General features: G+C 35.0%; 2 protein-coding genes across 3 annotated transcripts; both read right to left on the reverse strand.

The window, feature by feature from the left end:
* Positions 1-215: 215 nt before the first annotated feature.
* On the reverse strand, positions 216-2090 carry LOC134332607 (cytochrome c oxidase assembly factor 4 homolog, mitochondrial). Of its 2 annotated transcripts, none has more exons than XM_063014331.1 (2): positions 1875-2090; positions 216-550 (listed from the first exon to the last, which is right to left on the reverse strand). In XM_063014331.1, the coding sequence occupies exon 2, from the start codon at positions 531-533 to the stop codon at positions 309-311; it is 225 nt and encodes a 74-aa protein (XP_062870401.1). In that variant the 5' UTR covers positions 534-550; positions 1875-2090; the 3' UTR covers positions 216-308. The 2 variants fall into 2 exon arrangements, with proteins under 2 accessions (XP_062870401.1, XP_062870402.1); XM_063014332.1 differs by lacking the exon at positions 1875-2090 and adding an exon at positions 1157-1491.
* A 1962-nt stretch (positions 2091-4052) lies between these two features.
* smyd4 (SET and MYND domain containing 4) lies at positions 4053-11507 on the reverse strand. Its single transcript, XM_063014142.1, has 10 exons — positions 11374-11507; positions 11147-11291; positions 9348-9437; positions 8278-9229; positions 7312-7548; positions 6992-7161; positions 6601-6736; positions 6372-6488; positions 5199-5322; positions 4053-4305 (listed from the first exon to the last, which is right to left on the reverse strand). Exons 1-10 carry the CDS (start codon positions 11505-11507, stop codon positions 4173-4175), a joined length of 2238 nt encoding a protein of 745 aa, XP_062870212.1. The 3' UTR covers positions 4053-4172.
* Positions 11508-21844: the final 10337 nt, after the last annotated feature.

The raw sequence follows: 21844 nt of genomic DNA on the forward strand, positions 1-21844 counted from the left end.
GAAGAACAGCATGAAAGGGGTTAACAAAGCATGCAGAGAAATAGATGGACTACAGTCAGTAATTGTAGAACTACAAAGTGCTCCTATATGGTAAGAGGAGCTGATAAAAAAGACAGTGTAGAAACAAGGAGGTGGTTTTAATGTTATGGCTGATCAGTGATCTGTTTTGTTTACTTATCTGAAGTGATTGAGGCTTATGTACAACACACAAAACATGTCTTAAAAATGTCTTTATTAGATACACTCCTCCAGTTTTACATATATATATACATTGTTTTATTAGACAGCCTCTAGGGCTGAATCTTTTTTTATTGTTTTAACAGCTGCTCTTTGGAAGCATTTTGAAACTGAACCATGCACTCTTTAAAGACCTTAACCTGCGTTTGGCATTTTCTCCAATCCTGTTGCTCCGCCATGCACTCCTGAACTGCATAATGCAGTGCAGCACAACCTGTCCTAGAGATCATTTTATCAACCGGATCATTTTCCTCTTCAGGTTTGCTGCGTGCATGTTGAGAGGGACGTGATGCCATTCTGCTTTAGATATGGGCTGAAAATAAGAGACACAGAAATGATTTTAATATTTTTCACACTTTATTAAAATGATATAGTACACATTACATGACCATTAAATGTCTGTGTAGATTATGGTCGCAGTCTACAGTAAATAACTTATTCAACAATAATGTATCACAGTGTGGGGGTCCGATCCTTTAGTTTCTTTCTGTTGAGAGTTCTACTTTGTTCATCTTTCATCTGTGTGGGTGTTTTCAGGTTAATCTGTTTTCCTCCAACTTTTAAAAATAAATAAGTAAAAGGATGGAGTAGGTTCTAATACGTTGCAAATAAATGGGTGATGCTCTGTATTAGACTGGCACTCTGTTCAGTGTGTATTACCACCTTGAATAAAGCGTTTCCAGACTGGGCTTAAAGCCCAACATAAACAGAATGAAGCAGTTAAAAAGGTAAATTAATGAATTACCAATGGTACACCTGTACCATGTAATGATTTTGTATTCTGTGCATGTACCCACCTCCATATTTCTCCAAACTGGTAACCTAGTATTTTGCCAGCAATTGTACTAAGATAAGACCAGGTGAATTGGTAAGTCAATTTAATCAGCATTGTGACTGTGGAATGCTTTCACATACCTACCCAGTAAATACGTAGTCAGTTAATATACACCGATCACCTTCCTAATACTGTTGTTCCCCCTTTAGCTGCCAAAACAGCCTTGACCTGTCGAGGCATGGACTCCACTAGACCCCTGAAGGTGTGCTGTGGTATCTGTCACCAAGATGTTAGCAGCAGATCCTTTAACTCCTCCATGGATCGGCCTCCGCCACGTGTTCCCCAGGAGAGCGACGCACACGATTCATCAGACCAGACCACCTTCTTCCATTGCGGCTATGCAGCCCCATACACAACAAACTGTGATGCACTGTGTATTCTGACACCTTTCTATCAGAACCAGCATTAACTTCTTCAGCAATTTGAGCTACAGTAGCTCGTCTGTTGGATCGGACCACACAGGCCAGGCTTCACTCCCTACGTGCATTAATGAGACTTGGCCGCCCATGACCCTGTCGCCGGTTTACCACTTTTGACAGATACTGACCACTGCAGACCGAAAACACCCCACAAGAGCTGCAGTTTTGGAGATGCTCTGACCCAGTCGTCTAGCCATCACAATTTGACCCTTGTCAAACTCACTCAAATCCTTATGCTTGATCATTTTTCCTGCTTTTAACACATTAACTTTGAGGATAAAATATTCACTTGCTGCCTAATATATCCCACCGACTAACAGGAGAGAGAGAGAGAGAGAGAGAGAGAGAGAGAGAATCTGTTTCCAGAATGAAAAGTGCCTTACGTAAATGGTAAATGTGCCGAAGGAAACAATGCTGTAGAAGAGTCTGGATCATGGGTATTCCTCTTCACATTAAAGATGTGGTTTCTTTCTATAGTACTTCAGACTTTGAGCAAGAACTTCATTAACTGATGAGTGATCATCAATTAATTAAATACACTCATACAGCCAAAACCAAAGTAAACAATGCAGTAATGTACATCCAGCCCATCTGTAGAAACTTCCCCTCAATTTCAAAATAAAAGCTCTAACACATGAACGGCACAATAGTAAAAGTGCAAAATCCATATAGATACCATAAATAATAATAATAAAATAAAATGTTATGTATAATTATTGTAGCTATTATTATTATTATTATTGCTAATAATAATAATAATCATCATATTTTATGTATATTTATTGTAGCTATTATTATTATTGTTGTTAATAATAATAATAATGTATGTATATTAATTGTAGCTATTATTATTATTATTGTTAATAATAATAATATTTTATGTATATTTATTGTAGCTATTATTATTATTGTTGTTAATAATAATAATAATGTATGTATATTAATTGTAGCTATTATTATTATTATTGTTAATAATAATAATATTTTATGTATATTTATTGTAGCTATTATTATTATTATTGTTAATAATAATAATATTTTATGTATATTTATTGTAGCTATTATTATTATTGTTGTTAATAATAATAATTTATGTATATTAATTGTAGCTATTATTATTATTATTGTTAATAATAATAATATTTTATGTATATTTATTGTAGCTATTATTATTATTGTTAATAATAATAATAATAATCCTATTTTATGTATATTTATTGTAGCTATTATTATTATTATTGTTGTTGTTAATAATAATAATAATAATATTTTATGTATATTTATTGTAGCTATTATTATTATTATTGTTGTTGTTAATAATAATAATATTTTATGTATATTTATTGTAGCTATTATTATTATTATTGTTGTTGTTGTTAATAATAATAATATTTTATGTATATTTATTGTAGCTATTATTATTATTGTTGTTGTTAATAATAATAATATTTTATGTATATTTATTGTAGCTATTATTATTATTATTGTTGTTGTTGTTGTTAATAATAATAATATTTTATGTATATTTATTGTAGCTATTATTATTATTATTGTTGTTAATAATAATAATAATAATAATCACAGAGCATAAATTGCAGTGCATAAATTCAACAAATTAAATGTGTGTGGTTAGAAAAACAGTAAACTTTATCAAACAAAAGAGGATGTGAAGCAAAAACTGCTTAACAATATTTTGTTATTTTGTGTTTACTAGGTTGAGTTGCATAAACACTAAATAATTACCAAAAAAAACTTGGAACGGGGGCAATTTAGGGCAAGTAATGAGGTAAAAAAAAGGTGTAAAAAAGCAGCATCAAGGAAAGGCTGAGTCTTTGATGAGGAGAGGTTAAGATGGTTCTGGGCCTGTACAGAGGGATCAGAGTTATATCTGGAAAATGGTGATAAGGATGGAGCCACCTGGCATGAGGAGGAGAAAAAGGCCAAAGAGGAGGTTTATTTCCTTTTTAGCCGGGTCACTGAGCCTGTCTTGGTCCATGGTGTTCCTTGATACACTAAGGGAGCGTTCATGGTTGCAGCTGCTAACTGGAATAGTTAGTGCCACTTGAAACACAGCCTTCATGATGGGGAAGCATGTCTTCATCCAGCATTTGGAACACAATGACTGTGTCAGGGATTGCTTTTGTTGATAAAGCTTTTAGCCACCAGGAGTTCCTCTGGTTTCAGTTGAATCTCGTGTGGTAGGGTTGGTGGAAAGAATTAAATAGTCATTGCTGCCATCTGGTGGAACTTTAAGTGTAACTGTAGAATGCTAAAAAGACTTAATACAGTGAAAAAAGGAAAGGTGCTTCAACAAAGTATTAGTTTAATAGTGTGCATATCTATGCACCTCTATTATAAATATCTATATTTATTTACCCCCCCCCCCCCCCACTAAAAGCTTACAGTTTGTTTTTCAATTGCATTGTACAGATAATAGGTCAAAGTGAAATTATTAATCTTTGTCTCAAAAACTTGTAAATGAATTGTAACATGAGTGTGTAGACGTTTTATATCCACTGTGTATATATTCCAAATTAAATGACAAAAGAAAATTATTGCAATTCTGTGTATTTGTGTTTATTTAAAAAAAAATACATGTACAGGCACATATACTGTATTTAACACTACATAAGGCAGTGTTAACATGGAAATAATAACAAGTTGCTATTGAAACCTAGTAATTATGTCGATGTACTGTTTAAGCAGGCCTCCATAGCCTGAAGCTCCTGCAGTTCCTCACAGCAAGGGTCAAGGTGAAGGCTGAGGAGGCGCTGGGCTTTAGGAATTACTGAGCAAGCAGACTGTATATCTCCACTGTAAGGTTAAAAAAATACAGATGACAAAACACTGTCAAAAAACAAACAAAACATCTTTAAACAACTTACTAAACAGCACATCACTTTGTATGGTCTATCACTATAGTAGAGACAATTCAGAGGACAAACCAAAATGTCATAAAAGAGCATCTAACAACAAAAACAAACAAACAACAAACTAACAAAAAGTTGAGTTCAGATCCAAGTAAACATATCTAGGACCTCAGTTTAGACTGCAGCTAAATGTGATCTAGAGGTGAGGTTCATCCATTTTCAATGAGCTACACAAAAAAGCCTTTATAGGCGCCCAGGTGACGCAGCGGGATATTCCGCTAGCACAACAGTGCTGAGACTCCTCGGTTCGAAACTCGGCGTTGCCACCGGTCGGCTGGGCGCCATCTAGCGGGCATAATTGGCAGTTCCTGCAGCAGACACATTTATGCTAGGGCGGGATGACCGGACTATGTGGGTGGGGTCTTAAAACACAGCGGGACACTGATTGGCAGATAGAGAGGCACCTAAGGGCTGCGTGGGGGTCAGAGGAGGCGTGGGCAGCAATATACCCACCTCAACTGCAAAAAAATCGGGGATCCCCAGCAGCAGAAGACAAATTGACTACACTAAATTGGGAGAAAAATGGGAGAAAAACGCATAATATATACATATAAAAATGCTTAGACCGGGAGTGGGGAGTTTTTTAGGCCTGGAATGGAATGGAAAGCTTCAAGGCCGAGTTTCTGATACTGAACAGTTTCGAGTTAGGAGGAGGACAGTGAGGTTTTTTGAATGCTTGGGGATGAGAGAGTCCTAGACATTCTTTCATTAGGTTTGGATATAATGTGATTAACCTGAAAATTGTTTTGTAAAACACCCAGATTATGAAATAATTACCCATTGAAGTGTAGCTGAGCCAATTTAAAGAGCTGCCTACCCAGCTCCAAACTGTCCTCTCCATACTGGCAACCTACAGCAATAACACTTTGCTTTAAATGTGAGGCAGCCTGCCTCCAGTTTCCTACAGAAAATGTGAAATAAATGATAATGATTATAATGAAATTAATTTTCACAATCCCACAATACATATTTTTACAATAAATATAAACATACATTTGTGTTTATCATTAATGCTGGTTTAGTATATACACCGATCAGCCATAACATTAAAACCACCTTGTTTCTACCCTCACTGTCCATTTTATCAGCTCCACTTACCATATAGGAGCACTTTATAGTTCTACAATTACTGACTGTAGTCCATCTATTTCTCTACATACTTTTTTAGCCAGCTTTCACCCTGTTCTTCAATGGTCAGGACCCCCACAGGACCACTACAGAGAAGGTATTATTTAGGTGGTGGATCATTCTCAGCACTGCAGTGACACTGACATGGTGGTGGTGTGTTAGTGTGTGTTGTGCTGGTATGAGTGGATCAGACACAGCAGTGCTGCTGGAGTTTTTAAACACCGTGTCCACTCACCGTCCACTCTAATAGACACTCCTACCTAGTTAGTTCACCATGTAGATGTAAAGTCAGAGACGATCGCTCATCTATTGCTGCTGCTTGAATTGGTCATCTTCTAGACCTTCATCAGTGGTCACAGGACGCAGCCCACGGGGCGCTGTTGGCTGGATATATTTGGTTGGTGGACCTTTCACAGTCCAGCAGTGACAGTGAGGTGTTTAAAAACTCCATCAGCATTGCTGATCAACACTCATACCAGCACAAGACACACTAACACACCACCACAATGTCAGTGTCACTGCAGTGCTGAGAATGACCCACCACCCAAATTATATCTGCTCTGTGGTGGTCCTGGGAGAGTCCTGACCATTGAAGAACAGCATGAAAAAGGGCTAACAAAGCATACAGAGAAACAGATGGACTACAGTCAGTAATTGTAGAACTATAAAGTGCTTCTACATGGTAAGTGGAGCTGATAAAATGGACAGTGAGTGTAGAAAGTGATCAGTGTATATTAGCAAATTAAGGCAAATCTTTAAATAATAAGATTTAATGAATTGTTTTTTAATTATTATTACTGAAAAACAGACTACTCTTCTTACCCAAGCTGGCATAGGCACGTGCTGTTGCATCAGCTATTTCCCCCTGCAGAGGGTGAGTTTTCATTAAAATGCTGCTTGCCTTAGTGGACGCATCCTGTAACACCCTTATAGCCTGATCTAAATCAGAAAGAAACAAATAGTACACATGCTGGTTTAAATTCCATTCTATTTGAGTACGAAGTGTCTTGATGAAGCATTTTGTAAAGTAAACTACGAAAAAAATCATTACCATATTTATGGTTCTTCATGAGCTGTAAAGCACTGGTCATGTGATGCTTTAAGATCTGAATTTTATCCTCCAGTTCTGCATTCGAGATGTGATGATGACAGGATGATTGTGAACATACATGCACATCAACTCTGCTCTGAAATGAGAAGAGTTTAATTTACATGAAAGAGAGCAAATGTATTTTATTAATTTATAAATAATTAAACATTTATACACAAAGATCACAATAAAGCTGCTTAACCACAAACTGTTATTCCCTTACATATGCATTGTACAAATGCAATGAACATCACAATATCCTAAAAAAGTAGATTTAAAGCATTATTATTTTGGATATGATTAAAGTACAATGTATTTAAATATCACTCTTCATTAATTAAGTAATTGTCACCTGAAGGGAGCTTCCACATTTTTCACACTTGAGCCCACTCAAGATTAAGGGTAGTGCTCTAGTTTCATCACCAAGCTGCTGCTTACAAGCCTGGCAGTGGCACTGAAAAAAGTACTGCTCCATCAGCTGGCGCTGGCGCTCTTTAACATCCATCCTCTTACAGTGAGGGCCTGTAAAGAAAAAAGGGGAGAGTAGAACAGGGGTAAAGCATCAAAGTGGGTGAAAAGGTGAGACAAGATTTACAGTAGCGTGCTACATTGTTATAATTTTATACATTTATAATTTTATATTTAACATACAATTAAATTGACTGTCCATACCATAGCAGTGCAACAGCTCCTGTCCCGCAGCAATGTCTTGGCTCGCTCGGATAGAAACTGTAACACCTGAAGCAAAAGAAACTGGTCCACTTTTTCCCATGGAACTAAAGCCCAGACTAAAGGAGATGCTTGTGTTAGGGCAGCAAGAGTGGTTGAGCAGACTCAGAATGGGGAACACTGCAGTGGCAATGCGAATTTCCTTACTGGACTGGACTGCTAGGCTGGGACTGCTGGACTCTGGGGAAAAAACGAGAAAAGAAAGTTCACCACACAATTAATTAAAAGTTACAAATAATCAGAACAGACTAGACATCACATTATTGCCTATTTCTTCAATCCAATAACAAATCACCATTATTCAAATGTTACCCATAGACCTACAAGTATATACCGACTAGACATAACATTATGACCACTGACAGGTGAAGTGAATAACACTGATTATCTCTTCATCACGGCACCTGTTACTGGGTGTGGATATATTAGGCAGCAAGTGAACATTTTATCCTCAACGTTAATGTGTTAGAAACAAGAATAATGGGCGAGCGTAAGGATTTGAGTGAGTTTGACAAGGGCCAAATTGTGATGGCTAGATGATTGGGTCAGAGCATCTCCAAAACTGCAGCTCTTGTGGGGTGTTCCCGGTCTGCAGTGGTCAGTATCTATCAAAAGTGGTCCAAGGAAGAAACATTAGTTAACCGGCGACAGGGTCATGGGCGGCCAAGGCTCATTGATGCACGTGGGGAGCAAAGGCGATAAACAGACGAGCTACTGTAGCTCAAATTGCTGAAGAAGTTAATGCTGGTTCTGATAGAAAGGTGTCAAAATACACAGTGCATCACGGTTGCAGGACTGTTTTGGCAGCAAAAGGGGGACCAACATAAAATTAGGAAGGCGGTCATAATGTTATGCCTGATCGATGTATATAGGACTTCTTTGACTGAGTGCAAAAGTTGTGTATTGCACCTTTTACTTTAATTGTTGTCACAGCCTGAGCATTACATCGAAGCTGCATCATATGTCTTAGAGCTGTAGGTCCCAAAATCTTCCTCTCGTGTCCCCAGCAACAACTCCCTTTTTGCAACTCACAGGTTGCTGGCCGTGCCAATTCCAGTCTCTGACACAGTGCTGCCATGGTAAAAGCTAACAGGAACCGCAAGCTGGGAGAATGTTTATTCACATATGGTAACAGGTTATAAATATCCAAATATGATTTTTCATTAAAACAACCTGAATGAGCAAAAGACTCAGAACATTTGTCAGGTATGGAGTCAGTTTTGCTATTGCACACATCACTTCTGGCACAATGTACCTCTGGTACATAATTAGCTGAGTTAGAACACCTTTCTCTTGCCCTCTGGACGTCTTTAATTCCAGCTTTTAGGGTAACTCGCAAGGATAAGTGTGCAAACAAGCCCAGAGACTTCAGCTCAGAGCCAATTGGGCACTCCCAACAGTGATACTGCCTCCATGCCTCCTTTTCACACTTCTGTCCACAGTATTGGGCATAGCTACAGCCCTGACATGGCACAGAGCTTAAAGTCTCACACAGACAGTGATGGCAGTGTCTAAGTTCTGTTCCGAATGCATTGACTTCGTCACTCTGTCCATTGTCAGGTATGAGAACCAAGCTAAAGGCCTCATCCTGAAAAATGACCTCTCCTGCTGACTTGCTCCCAGCGACCAATAGGTGTCTACCATTTTCAGGAGAAAAGTGAACACACACTGTAGATGAGAGACAGCTATTGCCATCCTTTGACTTTTTAGTCTCTTGTGTTTCACACTTAGCAGATAGTGTTTTTAAGTGCTTTTGCTTTTCAAGTTGATTTAAGCACTGTGACCGCCTGTCTAACAGTTTGCGCTGGAGTTGGCTTGGATAACCTTCATCCAAAGCCCGCTGGATGTCCACCAGGCATTCCTAAATTACAGACAAACAAATCACAAAGAATCAAATATTAGTTTTTTTTGCTTTAATAAATCAGTAAGAATAAAGACAAATATCTACAAAGCTGACACACACAAAGAAATGTTCTTACATCATAGAAACCAAGGTGGAACAGGGCAGCTGAACGATTGGCATAGCATAAAGATATCTGTTCTGAATTCTTTATGGCATAACACACACCCTGAAATATAAAACACACATTTGGTTCAATCACAAACCTGCATGAAGAATTGAAAAGTGTGCCTCTATAATTTTGCATTGGCATTTTGTGTAAACAGTGTGGCAAATTGCTTGTCCTGGCATTATGTACCTAATGTGTTCTTGTCCATACACCTATAGTGCCCTTCTTTGTCCAAGATGACTATATTGCTTTGGTCTTATGTGAAATTGGTCAAATGTGATTGGTATATCAAGAGTGGCTGGATGCACTAAGCTTATTTTGGTTATTATTACACAGGTAGGTATAAGTGGTAAAGTCAATGTACAATTTGCTCACTTTTAACAATCGTTGTTTGTGTAGGCGCCCAGCTACTGACAAGTTCGAGATGTCAGCTCTGCATTTGTTAGTTGTTAGAAAGTAGCTTTTAATGTATTTAAGTTCAATACCATAGTTGAATGGTTATTGAAGCATTTGCCAAATATTTAAACCCCTACTGTATACACATTGCCATGATGCCACCAGTTACATGAAATTACCAATCCAAACCATCCAACCCCTACGCCAACCCCCTCACCCCCAGAACCAAACCTTCCACCCAGTGCAGGTGTCTGTCCGGCCCTTTTGAAAACCAAACAATGGTCACCCTATTTTAAACATATGGCAGAGCTGCTTTGGTAGTTCTGCCCGCCCTACCAAATTTCCTATTAGTGTAAGGTGAGAGGGTTTCCCCTGATCTTGGCAAAGAGCCCAGTATTCCAGGTGCTTTCAGTGTGTGCAGTTAAACTATACTTATACACTCTGTAAATTAATTATCCATCAGTTAAAGTATATTTGACCCAGAATTTTGCCACATTATTAAACTTACAAACTTATGTTCGTAAAAAGTCATTAAATAAATGTAAAGTCTCATATAAAAAAAACTATACACCGATCAGCCATAACATTAAAACCACCTCCTTGTTTCTACACTCACTGTCCATTTTATCAGCTTTACTTACCATATAGAAGCACTTTGTAGTTCTACAATTACTGACTGTAGTCCATCTGTTTCTCTGCATGCTTTGTTAGCGATCTGTTCTTCAATGGTCAGGACTCTCCCAGGACCACTACAGAGGTATCATTTAGGTGGTGGATCATTCTCAGCACTGCAGTGACACTGACATGGTGGTGGTGTGTTAGTGTGTGTTGTGCTGGTATGAGTGGATAAGACACAGCAGCACTGCTGGAGTTTTTTTAAACACCTCACTATCACTGCTGGACTGAAAATAGTCCACCAACCAAAAATATATCCAGCCAACAGCGCCCCATGGGCAGCATGCTGTGACCACTGATGAAGGTCTAGAAGATGGCCAACTCAAACAGCAGCAATAGATGAGCGATCGTCTCTGACTTTACATCTACAAGGTGAACCAACTAGGTAGGAGTGTGTAATAGAGTGGACAGTGAGTGGACACTGTATTTAAAAACTCCAGCAGCGCTGCTGTGTCTTATCCACTTATACCAGTATAACACACACTAACACACCACCACCATGTTGTTGTCCCTGTGGGGGTCCTGTGGGGGTCCTGACCATTGAAGAACTGAGTGAAAGCAGGCTAAAAAGGTATGTAGAGAAATAGATGGACTACAAGGTGCTTCTATATGGTAAGTGGAGCTGATAATAAAATGGACAGTGAGTGTAGAAACAAGGGGGTGGTTTTAATGTTATGGCTGATCGGTGTATTTCTTACCCTGGTGTAATACAGTGCAGCAGAAATGTAGTCCTTTATTTTGAAGCTGATATTGCCTTGCTCCCTGCATTTGGCTGCATCTTCAGAGGATTTCTTTACCTGGTACTTCTCCGAAATACTGGCCAAAACTTTAAGATCCTCTTCTCTATAACACACAGAACTGAGGTGAAGTAATAATTAAGAGAAATATTAATATATGTGTTATTATGTAGGAGAAAAGCACTGACTGCACTTGCGACTGTGCAGTGTGGAACAGCTCATCGATATCAGTCAGCAGAGTGAAGCTCTCTCCTCCTGCTGATCCCAGTTCGGTCCACCTCTGCTTCACATGTTTAATCCACTTCTGACAGGGCAGATCCATCGATATTTAATAAAATATAAGTAAAGTTGAACACTTAGCTTTTACTTAAGGGGTGTATTACTGCAGCAACGTGTTTTCCGGTGCTGTGTTCCACACGACTTTTCAAAATATAGGTATAAAAGCGTTGAAATAAAGTGATTGAGCTATACTAACTCCTAAAACAAATCAGTTACTGTGACGCAAAATGTTACAGTTGAAGTAAACAATTTTTGTCTTTAAAAATGCAAAATGTCGTCACAATTTATTTATAAAGCTCCTGCTAGTATTTTATCACCTTCAGCAAAGATGGGTTAGAATTAGAATTCACGCTCTTGTGGTAATTCACTCATTTACACACCTAAAATGTTTAAATAAAAAATGTATATTGTATATATATATATATATATATATATATATATATATATATATATATATATATATACACACACACATTATCTATATACATATACATTTATATATATATATATATATATATATATATATATATATATATATATATATATATATATATATATATATATATACACATGTATATATATATATATATATATATATATATATATATATATATATATATATATATTATTATTATTATTATTATTATATTATTATTTTATTATATTATTGTATTATTATTACATGATGAGAGGAGAATCCAGATTAAGGCAGCCCCGGTTCTCGGTTCAGTTGAGGGGGCAGTAAAACATATTGGGTGGGCATGTCATAGTGTTAAAAAATATTAAAAGTAATATTGAGCAACGAATCACCACGTTAAACAAATGCTACCATGTGGAAGTGAGTTTAAACTCGAAAAAGTGTTTTAAATTGCCCTGATATGTTGATCACCTCTCCTGTTCACACTGGCAGAACCTGTCTGCTCTACTGAGCTGCTAGATGTAGTGATGGGCGGATCGATCCAAATATCGATATTATCGATACCAACGTTGGTATTGGAATCGGATCGATACTAGTTTGATGGGATCGATACTTTATTTTTACAGCTCCTCTCACATCATGATGCATGCTCACCTCGCTCCTCCTGCTCTGCTGTGTTTTGTTGTGGTACCGTCACGTTGTTATGTTGTTAAAATCCTAACAGACATCAGTACGTTGGTGGGCACTGGAAGATTGTAAGTTTTTGAATACTTTGCTTTGTACATACAGAAATAGGGGCAATTTTATAGAAATTATAGTGTAAACTATATGTACGTAAAGTACGGACGGACGCACCTTACGCACTTTGCGCACCCTACGGCGCATGCGTAGTGAGGCTCTTATTCTGCGTGTCTGTGTTTTGGTGAATAAGTGCTCTTTTCTTTTGACTTTGTGCTTATAAATGTAAACAGAATAGCATCTATTATTTATTTTAAATTAACAAGGACACATGTATTTGGTCACTATTAAAAATGCACACATTTATTCACCCAGCAAACACAACTACATGGTATGAGTTAGCCGCTTGGTGGTGATACGCCGGTAACGTTGTGAGAAAGTAAAGCACCAGAAATAAGAAATCGGACAGAATTTATCTACAACCCTACTGAGAGCAGCTACTTACAAACATGTATGTATTTCAATAATAATATAATAGAGTTATAAATACAGAGTGCTTACAGAAACATAAATCACTACAATTAGCTTAGCAGCTAACACTAGCGACTAAGCTCACAAGTACCTGTGATGTTTACCTTGGGTATTAAATCACAGCCGTGATGTAATTCGCGATAACACACTACCTCTCGTGTTCTATTCCTTAATAATAATAGTTGTGAACTATTTTATTATGTTTTATTTATTATTTAAACCTGTGTTCGACTAATATTACATGAATATTGCCGGTATTTGACCTCGCATGTTGTTTAACTGGAATAATAAGCGCTGTTGGACTGTTTAACAGGGTTAATATTGGTTGAGCTTCACCGTCAGCTAACGCATGCTAACCGCTCTGACACATCCTAGTTGACATCGGTGTGTTTGCCTTAACTTTAGCATTAGCTTTAGCATAATTAGCCTTCAAGGTTTTGACAGTTCAAGTAGATAAACTTGTCTCCCAATTTTTCTTCAACCTAATTTTGTTTATTTGACTGGCTTTCGAATGTATAACCTGTGTTTCAACCCGCTAACTATAAACCTGCTGTTTATTTCTTTAGCATGTTTACATTCAATGTAGTGCTCAAGTGTTTGACTTAGCCTGCCTCCACACCAAGCCAAGTGTTATTTTGTTAATTATTTGGCATACTAATTAGTACGGTAGTATGTAAGCTGTTATGAGAATTACACAGTTCTAAACAGTATGCTACATTTATCTTATTACTTAACTGTGCTATTACTGTTGACATACTTTGTAGTGAGTTAGTACATGAATTTGGACGTTACCACTAACGTGCCACTTAAAAATACACCATACTACCCTACTAGGTAGTATGTAAAATTAGAGATGGGACGATCTGGGTTTTTGGCACCGATTCCGATCTCCGATCTCCTTTCAGGGACATCTGCCGATAGCCGATTGCGATGGGGGGGGGGGGGGGGGGGGGGGGGTTAGCAGTAAATAAAATAAATAAACTTAAAAAGAGCCTCACAGTGAAGATAAACCGGAGCAGCGCGCATGTGTGTGTGTTTGTGCCTTTAGAAGAGACGCTTTGTTCACTGTATCGCTATAAGTGATTCATTGATTCACGAGTCATTTTTCGTGAAGCGTAAGTTTCTCTTCTCAGTTATCTCTCCGTGTTTACTGTTATTAATTAAATGTCGTGGTTTTAAATAAACACCAGCTACTACAGAACATTCTGTGTGACTCTCTTACATTAAAAAGCTTCATTAAAAAGCTTAATTAAACTGCTATTACCACAGATCTGTAACCGACCGTCAGACTCGTTCCGTCTAAGGAGCTAAAAGTTCAGCAGATGATCCTGAACTAACGAATTTGACTGCGGTAAAGTTAGTTTTATATTCGACATTCGTTTAACATTCGCCATTCCGATCTATATAAATGGTTCAAAAAACACCTAACACCTACTTATTTTACGAATTCTTGCACAGATTTAAGTGTACTACATACTACAAAAATTATTTTATAGTAATTTTAAGGTTAAATGTATTTATTTAAAGAAAGATTAAAATGAAACCGCTGATCAAGCGTCAACTTCAGCTAAAGCGTTAGGGAGCGTCATCAAACTAACAGAAAAACGTAGGAAACATTTACTCATTTACAACATTTATTACAGAGAAAAAAATCCATTAAAGTCTTGTAATGTATTCATGGATTCATGTCAATCTATTTTTTATAAACACAAATTATTGTATCTCACAACCTACAAACCTTGTTTTATAGATACTGTTTTTATATGTCAGTTATTTTAATTTAAAATTAAGATAAAAAAATCCATGATATTTTGATATTGGAGACAAATAAATCTATTCAACTATGATATGATTTAATATAATAAACCCAAACAATTTTTAATATACACATATTAATGTCCCTCACATCCTACAAAACTTGTTTTTTAAATTATACTTTTATTTTTAGTTTATTTGAATTTATAGTTTATATCAATGCATACGTAATAAGTGTGTATAACAAATAAATCTATTAAACTTTGATATCATTTAATATACTAAACCCAAACTATTTTTAATATACACATACTAATGTTTCTCACATCCTACAAAACGTGTTTTTTTAAATAATACTTTTATTTTTAGTTTATTTGAATTTATAGTTTATATCAATGCATACGTAATAAGTGTTTATAACAAATAAATCTATTAAACTCTTACATGATTTAATAAAAGAAACCCAAACTATTTTTAATATACACATACTAATGTTTCTCACATCCTACAAACCTTCTTTTTTAAATAATACTTTTATTTTAAATTTATTTTAATTTATAGTTTATATCAATGCATACGTAATAAGTGTGTATAAGAGATGAATCTATGTAACTCTTATATGATTTATTATAATAAAACCAAAATATTTTTAACATACACATATTAATGTCCCTCACATCCTACAAAAGTTGTTTTGTAGATACTACTTTTATTTTTAATTTATTTTAATTTATACTTAGGATCAATGAATCCATAATAGTTTTATATTGGAACTAAAGAAATCTATTAAACTCTTACATGATTTAATATAATAAACCCAAGCTATTTTTAATATACACATATTAATGTCCCCCACATCCTACAAACCTTGTTTTTTAAATAATACTTTTATTTTTAATTTATTTTAATTTATAGTTTATATCAATGAATACGTAATAAGTGTTTATAAGAGATACATCTATTAAACTCTTACATGATTTAATAAAAGAAACCCAAACTATTTTTAATATACACATATTAAGGTCCCTCACAACCTACAAAACTTGTTTTTTAAATAATAATTTTATTTCTGATTTATTTTGATTTATACTTAAGATCAAAGAAAACCATAATACTTTTATATTGGAACTACAGAAATCTATTAAACTCTGATATCATTTAATATAATAAACCCAAACTATTTTTAATATACACATACTAATGTCCCTCACATCCTACAAAACTTGTTTTTTAAATAAAAAAAAAATTTTATAACTTTTTTTTTATTAATTTACAATAAATATCAACAAATCTTTTGTCTTATAATATTGGAGATAAATAAATATATTAAAGTCAGATATAATGTTTTAATTTTGGTGACACCGCACATTCCTTTCTATCAACTACTACAAACCTTTTTTTTTTAAATGCATTTTATATATTTCTTTATAGTGAATATTAATAAATATGATATTTGTGCTAATTGTACAATGCTCATAAATAAATCTATTAAAACTTTGTGTGATTTATTTTATTGATGCAAAACCATGTAATGCACACACACAATAATGTTTCTCATTTACTACATTTTTTTAATGCCAAACCATTTTTATGTACACATAATACACATACTACAAACATTGTTTTCTTTTGAAAATAAAAATCTTAAATTTATTTTGTAATAATTTCTAGTCAAGATAACTAAATGTTTGATAATTGAATGTAACTGTATCACTGATGTTATTACATTTATCGAAGTATATATATATATATATATCACGCTGTATAATTCTTCACTGGTTCGGGACATCATTGAACACTAAAGTACTATCAGGACAGACTAATGGAGCATGTTCTAGCACTGTTTATAAAGACTATACTATCTGTTTTTTATATGACACTACTTACATATATGACATCTACATACACACACATTGATGTTACTTACCTCATAAAACGTTTTTTATAATTTTTTTTTAATTTTTTTAATAATTAAAAATAAAGTGTAATAATTCTAACAATAAATCTAATGAAGCCTCATATGATTTGTTGTGTTAACATCAGGCTATTTTTATATACACAGATCAATGTTCCTCACCTACTATAATCCTTGTTTTTTAAATATTGTTTTTGCATTTATTGTATATAAAGTTTTAATGAAGATAATCAATCATTGGTAATTTTACAGTGCTGGTAAATAAATCTATTAAAACATTGTGTGATTTCGTTTATTGATGTAAAACATTTTATATACACACACATCAATGTTTCTCATTTATTACAAATTCTTTAAAGAAATATTTTTTATTAATTAATTTGTTACATATAAATAAAATAAATAATCTCTTGTTTAATTTGATTTCTTTAAGTCAAACTTATTTTATTTGTACATATCAATGTCATTCACCTTGTGTTTGGAGGAAAAAAAGGTTTTTAATTAATATTTAGTCAAAATTAAAGAATATGATATTGCACATACAATTACATCTATTAAAACCTTGTGTGATCATATTTATTTATGCAAAAACAATTTATATACACACATTAATGTCCTTTTATAATAATTTTAAAAAAATAATTATTGTGCGAGTAAATAAATGTATTAGATTGTTTTATGATTACATTTACATTTTCAGCATTTAGCAGATGCTTTTATTTAAATCGACTTGCACCATGAGCTGAACACGATGACCATTTGAGGGTTAAGGGCCTTGCTCATGGACCCAACAGTGGCAACATGGTGGTCGCGGTGCTTGACGCGGCAAACTTCTGTTTAATATTCCAGTACCTTAACCACTGAACTATCACCACATTAATGTCCCTCAGCTCCTGTGTTATACATTTGTTTTATATACATTTAGAAAATATTTAGTTAATATTAAATTATATTTACATACACACATCATTGTTCTTCAACTACACCCAAACCGTATATAAATTCATAATAAAGATCAACATACTTATGTCTATTGTACAGTGTATATGTTTAAATCTCATTCCAAATAAGTTTAGTTAGATTTATTGTATTGACATTTACTTTCCTACTATTGTTCTTGCGCATTGGGAAGTAATTTCGTAACCACCAGGGTGCGCTTTGAGTTAAGCTTTTCATACTTTCAAAGTGTGTGTTTTTTTTTTATTTCAACTAGTAGGTGTCGCTGTGCTAGTAAATGTTGATGATTTGTAAGTAAACACAGAGTTGGAATGCGTGACTTGGTGACAGAAGTATAAAGGACAGCTGAATCTTAAAAAAAAAACCTCGCTAACTATTAAGAAGTACATTGCAGGTAAGTAAAATTTAGATAACGATTATTTATGTGTTATTACTGTTCATAATCGTTTTTTATAGTATTTTTTTTTTTATTTGCGGTGCAGCTTACACTATCGCAATATTTTTTGGCCTTCTCAAAACTTTTAGTAAAGAAAAAATATAAATATTAGATAAATAAATGTAATACATAACATAAATACTTTGACAATATAAATATAAATTGCAATTGAATAAGTAGCTATGAATCATCATAATTGTATGTTCATATCAAGAATGATAATCTAACGCTGCAATAATAAACGGATTGGCTGCTTCGGTTGTCAGCAAAAATGTTAAATTCAAGTGCATTTTTATTATGTAGAATAAGGATAAAGGTTGTTTTTTTGTAAATGTAAATGAAATTGCAAATATTTAGTGTAATATTTATTTATTTATTTAAAAAAATAAAAAGATTATTCTAGGTTGCATACTTTGTATCCACAAATTATATAAACTCATGTACTCTTTAATAAATTGAAATGGCATTACAGTTTAAATTTTGTTTTAATCAAATAATTAAAAATATATTTTAAACAAAATACACATTAATTGTACATAACATGAAAACTTAAGGCCTCCACTATTGGCGTAGTTGCAGCTCACATGTAGGTGTTAAGTTGCTTGGTGGGGGATTGTGGGTAATGTGTACCAGGGTCTTTTAGTGTTTATGTGTGGGTGGGTTTATTTTTTCCCTACCCTATCCTTTCTGTGTTAGCAAATAAATGTGGTTTGTCTGTTACAAACACTGCTATAAGATTTACAGTGAATAATGCTTCTTATATAAGCATTATACCTATTGGTATAAATGTCACACACACTTTCCAATTAATTTACAACTTGTGTCAATATGTATATACCTTTACTTAATTTGTTAATATTTAAATATATTTATAATGTTTGATTTCTAGTCATTTTAAATAATTTGCAAAATAGTAATGCTGCAAATGCTTTTGTACTTTTAACCTCTTAGTCACTATTAATGTAATAATGACTGTATCTGTCTGTCATATTCACATTAGAAAAATGCCGAAGTACCGTAAAGGAAAAGGAGCTGCAAGAGCAGACCTATGGACACTAGCTGGAGGAGTACAATCTGTTGCTCAAAGATTCTTGTCAGTTGATATTTTAAATGAAGACACCTCATACAGTTCTGCTGTTTGGACAAGATTGAGTGTGGACATTTTTGGAAATGACAGACAGAAAAACAAGGATTGGTTGCATGTGTCATGGAGCTACAATCGAAGAAATTTGAAAAGGAAGGTCATGGAACAAAGCCGGTTGAAAGAAGCAATGTTGGATGATGAAAAAGTTACAGAAAAAGAAGTTTCAGAAGAAAATGTAGTACACATAGAAGACATACAAGAACCATCTGAAGAACCATCTGAGGAAAAAAAGAGTGACTCATTGGAAGTGTTTTCTGTTGAAGAACCAGTTTTGCATGAAATCTCGCAAAGGAGAAAAAAAATTAAACAGGAGGACTACTTGAAAGAAAAAAAAAGACAAACATCCAGCAGCACATATAGAAATGTACCTACTACCCCAAATAAATTTTTCATTTTTATTGCTCGAAAACAGTGGAGGAGAATTGCACCAAAAGGAAGTGTCAATAAATTACGACAGCCATGGACCCACATTGTTTATAACAAATTTAAAAAGGACAACCCATCATGTGCTCTTAATTTCACATATCAACATCTACGTCTTGCAGGCAGCAGGAAAAAGCATGCCCCCTACATGAGAGCGCATGCCATATGCAAATTCTCATGCTGCAAAGCTCGGTATTTATTTATAATGAGAAATAAGCCCAACCCACTTCAGACAAGCATTAAAATAACTGTTCGACGTCATGGACCGATTCGACATTTAAAAACAGAGACTAAATTTAGGCCAGCAAGCAACATTCATAGAGGTAAAATTGGAAGAGCAGTGCTTCATGGAGTTAGCCAGGAGTACTACAAACAACTAAGAACAACACCAGTAGAAGAACTGGTGTCTGGAAATATAACACAAAGCCTCAATAAAAATATTATGAAGACAATTGCTGCAGAATTAAGAAAATCCATCCAGATACATGACAACATTCTGATGGAATTGCACCTCACACAGCAAGTAATGAATGAGTGCGAGACCAGTTGTTGTAGTACACCGGGTTACATACAACATTTACAGATCAACCCCTTTGGAGTTCACCTTTACACCGAAAAGGGTATCAGCATCTTGGTACATCACCTTAGAAGAAAAACACCTGTATTGCTGTACTTGGATGCAACAGGAGGTGTGGTGTCTAAAATACCAAAACAAAATCGAAGAATCCTGTATTACTCCCTTACCTTACCTGGAAAAGGTCGAGATGCTCCTCCTCTGCCAGTATGTGAACTGCTTACAAATGAGCACTCAGTTCCACCATTAACATTTTGGTTGATGCAGTTTGTACTCAAAATGTCCAAGTATACCAGCCTTAGAGTTCATAAGGTAGAGACTGATTACAGCTGGGCTTTGATGCAGGCTGTTATTTTGGCTTTTAACAGAGAGCGCATTGATGTGTACCTGGATCGAACTTATGCAATCACCAAGAAGTGCAAGACATGGGCAGAAATAAAGTCATTTACAGTTTTGCATCTTTGCTCTGCCCACATTATAAAGTCAGTTGTTTCTGTTATTGCAAAGAAAACTGATGACCGGGGACTTAAAGATTTCGCCACTTATGTTTTCGCCAGAATGCAGAATACAGTCACTTTGGATGAAGCCTGTGAGATTTTCAAGCACTTCAGTACTGTTTTGTTGGCAAAGCAGCTGAACGCAAGAGTAAAGAACAGTCTTGAAATTCTCAAGTCCCTTATATTCAAGGAAAAATCACAACTCCTTGAGTATAACATAGATGAAGATAAGCCTGAAGTCTGGGATGATGAAACTGAGAGGATGTCAGCAAAGACAATTGTGGGCAGATCTCCATACTCAAAAGTATTCAGAAAGGTTTACGAAGACGTCAAAACCTCAGTGGAAATGGAGGATTCTGAAAACGATGAGGAAAATGCCTATCATTGTCCTGAAATCCTGAAAGTTCTTTTGGATAATTACCTTGGAATCTTTCCTCTGTGGAGTGGGACAATGCTAGGGGATCTTAAAAGATATGCATCTGATAAAAGAACAGACGACAACCCTACTTCTGGCGAAACAAGGGACACCAACTGTCACGTTAAGAAGTGGTTTGGCATAGTAAAGAATTCCATTCTTCTAAAAAAAAGAAATGTTAGACCTGCAGAATTTATTAGAATTATGTACTCTTCACTCAAAGGAAGATACATTGAACACATAATGTCGCACAACCTGCCTGAAGACCTCCTGGTTAAACCTGTGAGACCCATGAAGGAAGTGGTCATTACAGAAGAGCAGTGGGCTAAAAGGGCAGAACCCGAACCAAAACATATTGTCCGGAAAACAAAATTCTATGATGCTCCAAAAAAGGATCCAATACCAAAACAAACGGCAAGAGGGACTGTCCACAGCCACAAGTCCAAGATTGAGGAAACACAAACCACAGATCTCTTAAAAATGGTATGTTAGTAAGTAATACTATTTCAGTCTCAATAACTTGTTCACATTAAGTAAATCTACAATTATAAGTAAAAACTTTCTTCTACAGGTAAAGGAACTATGGAAAACAGCCATCACAGAAACTGTCGTTTCAGTTATAAAATCCCCTGATGGA

This window comes from Trichomycterus rosablanca, chromosome 18 (assembly GCF_030014385.1).
Source record: "Trichomycterus rosablanca isolate fTriRos1 chromosome 18, fTriRos1.hap1, whole genome shotgun sequence".
Taxonomy (NCBI): Eukaryota; Metazoa; Chordata; class Actinopteri; order Siluriformes; family Trichomycteridae; genus Trichomycterus; species Trichomycterus rosablanca.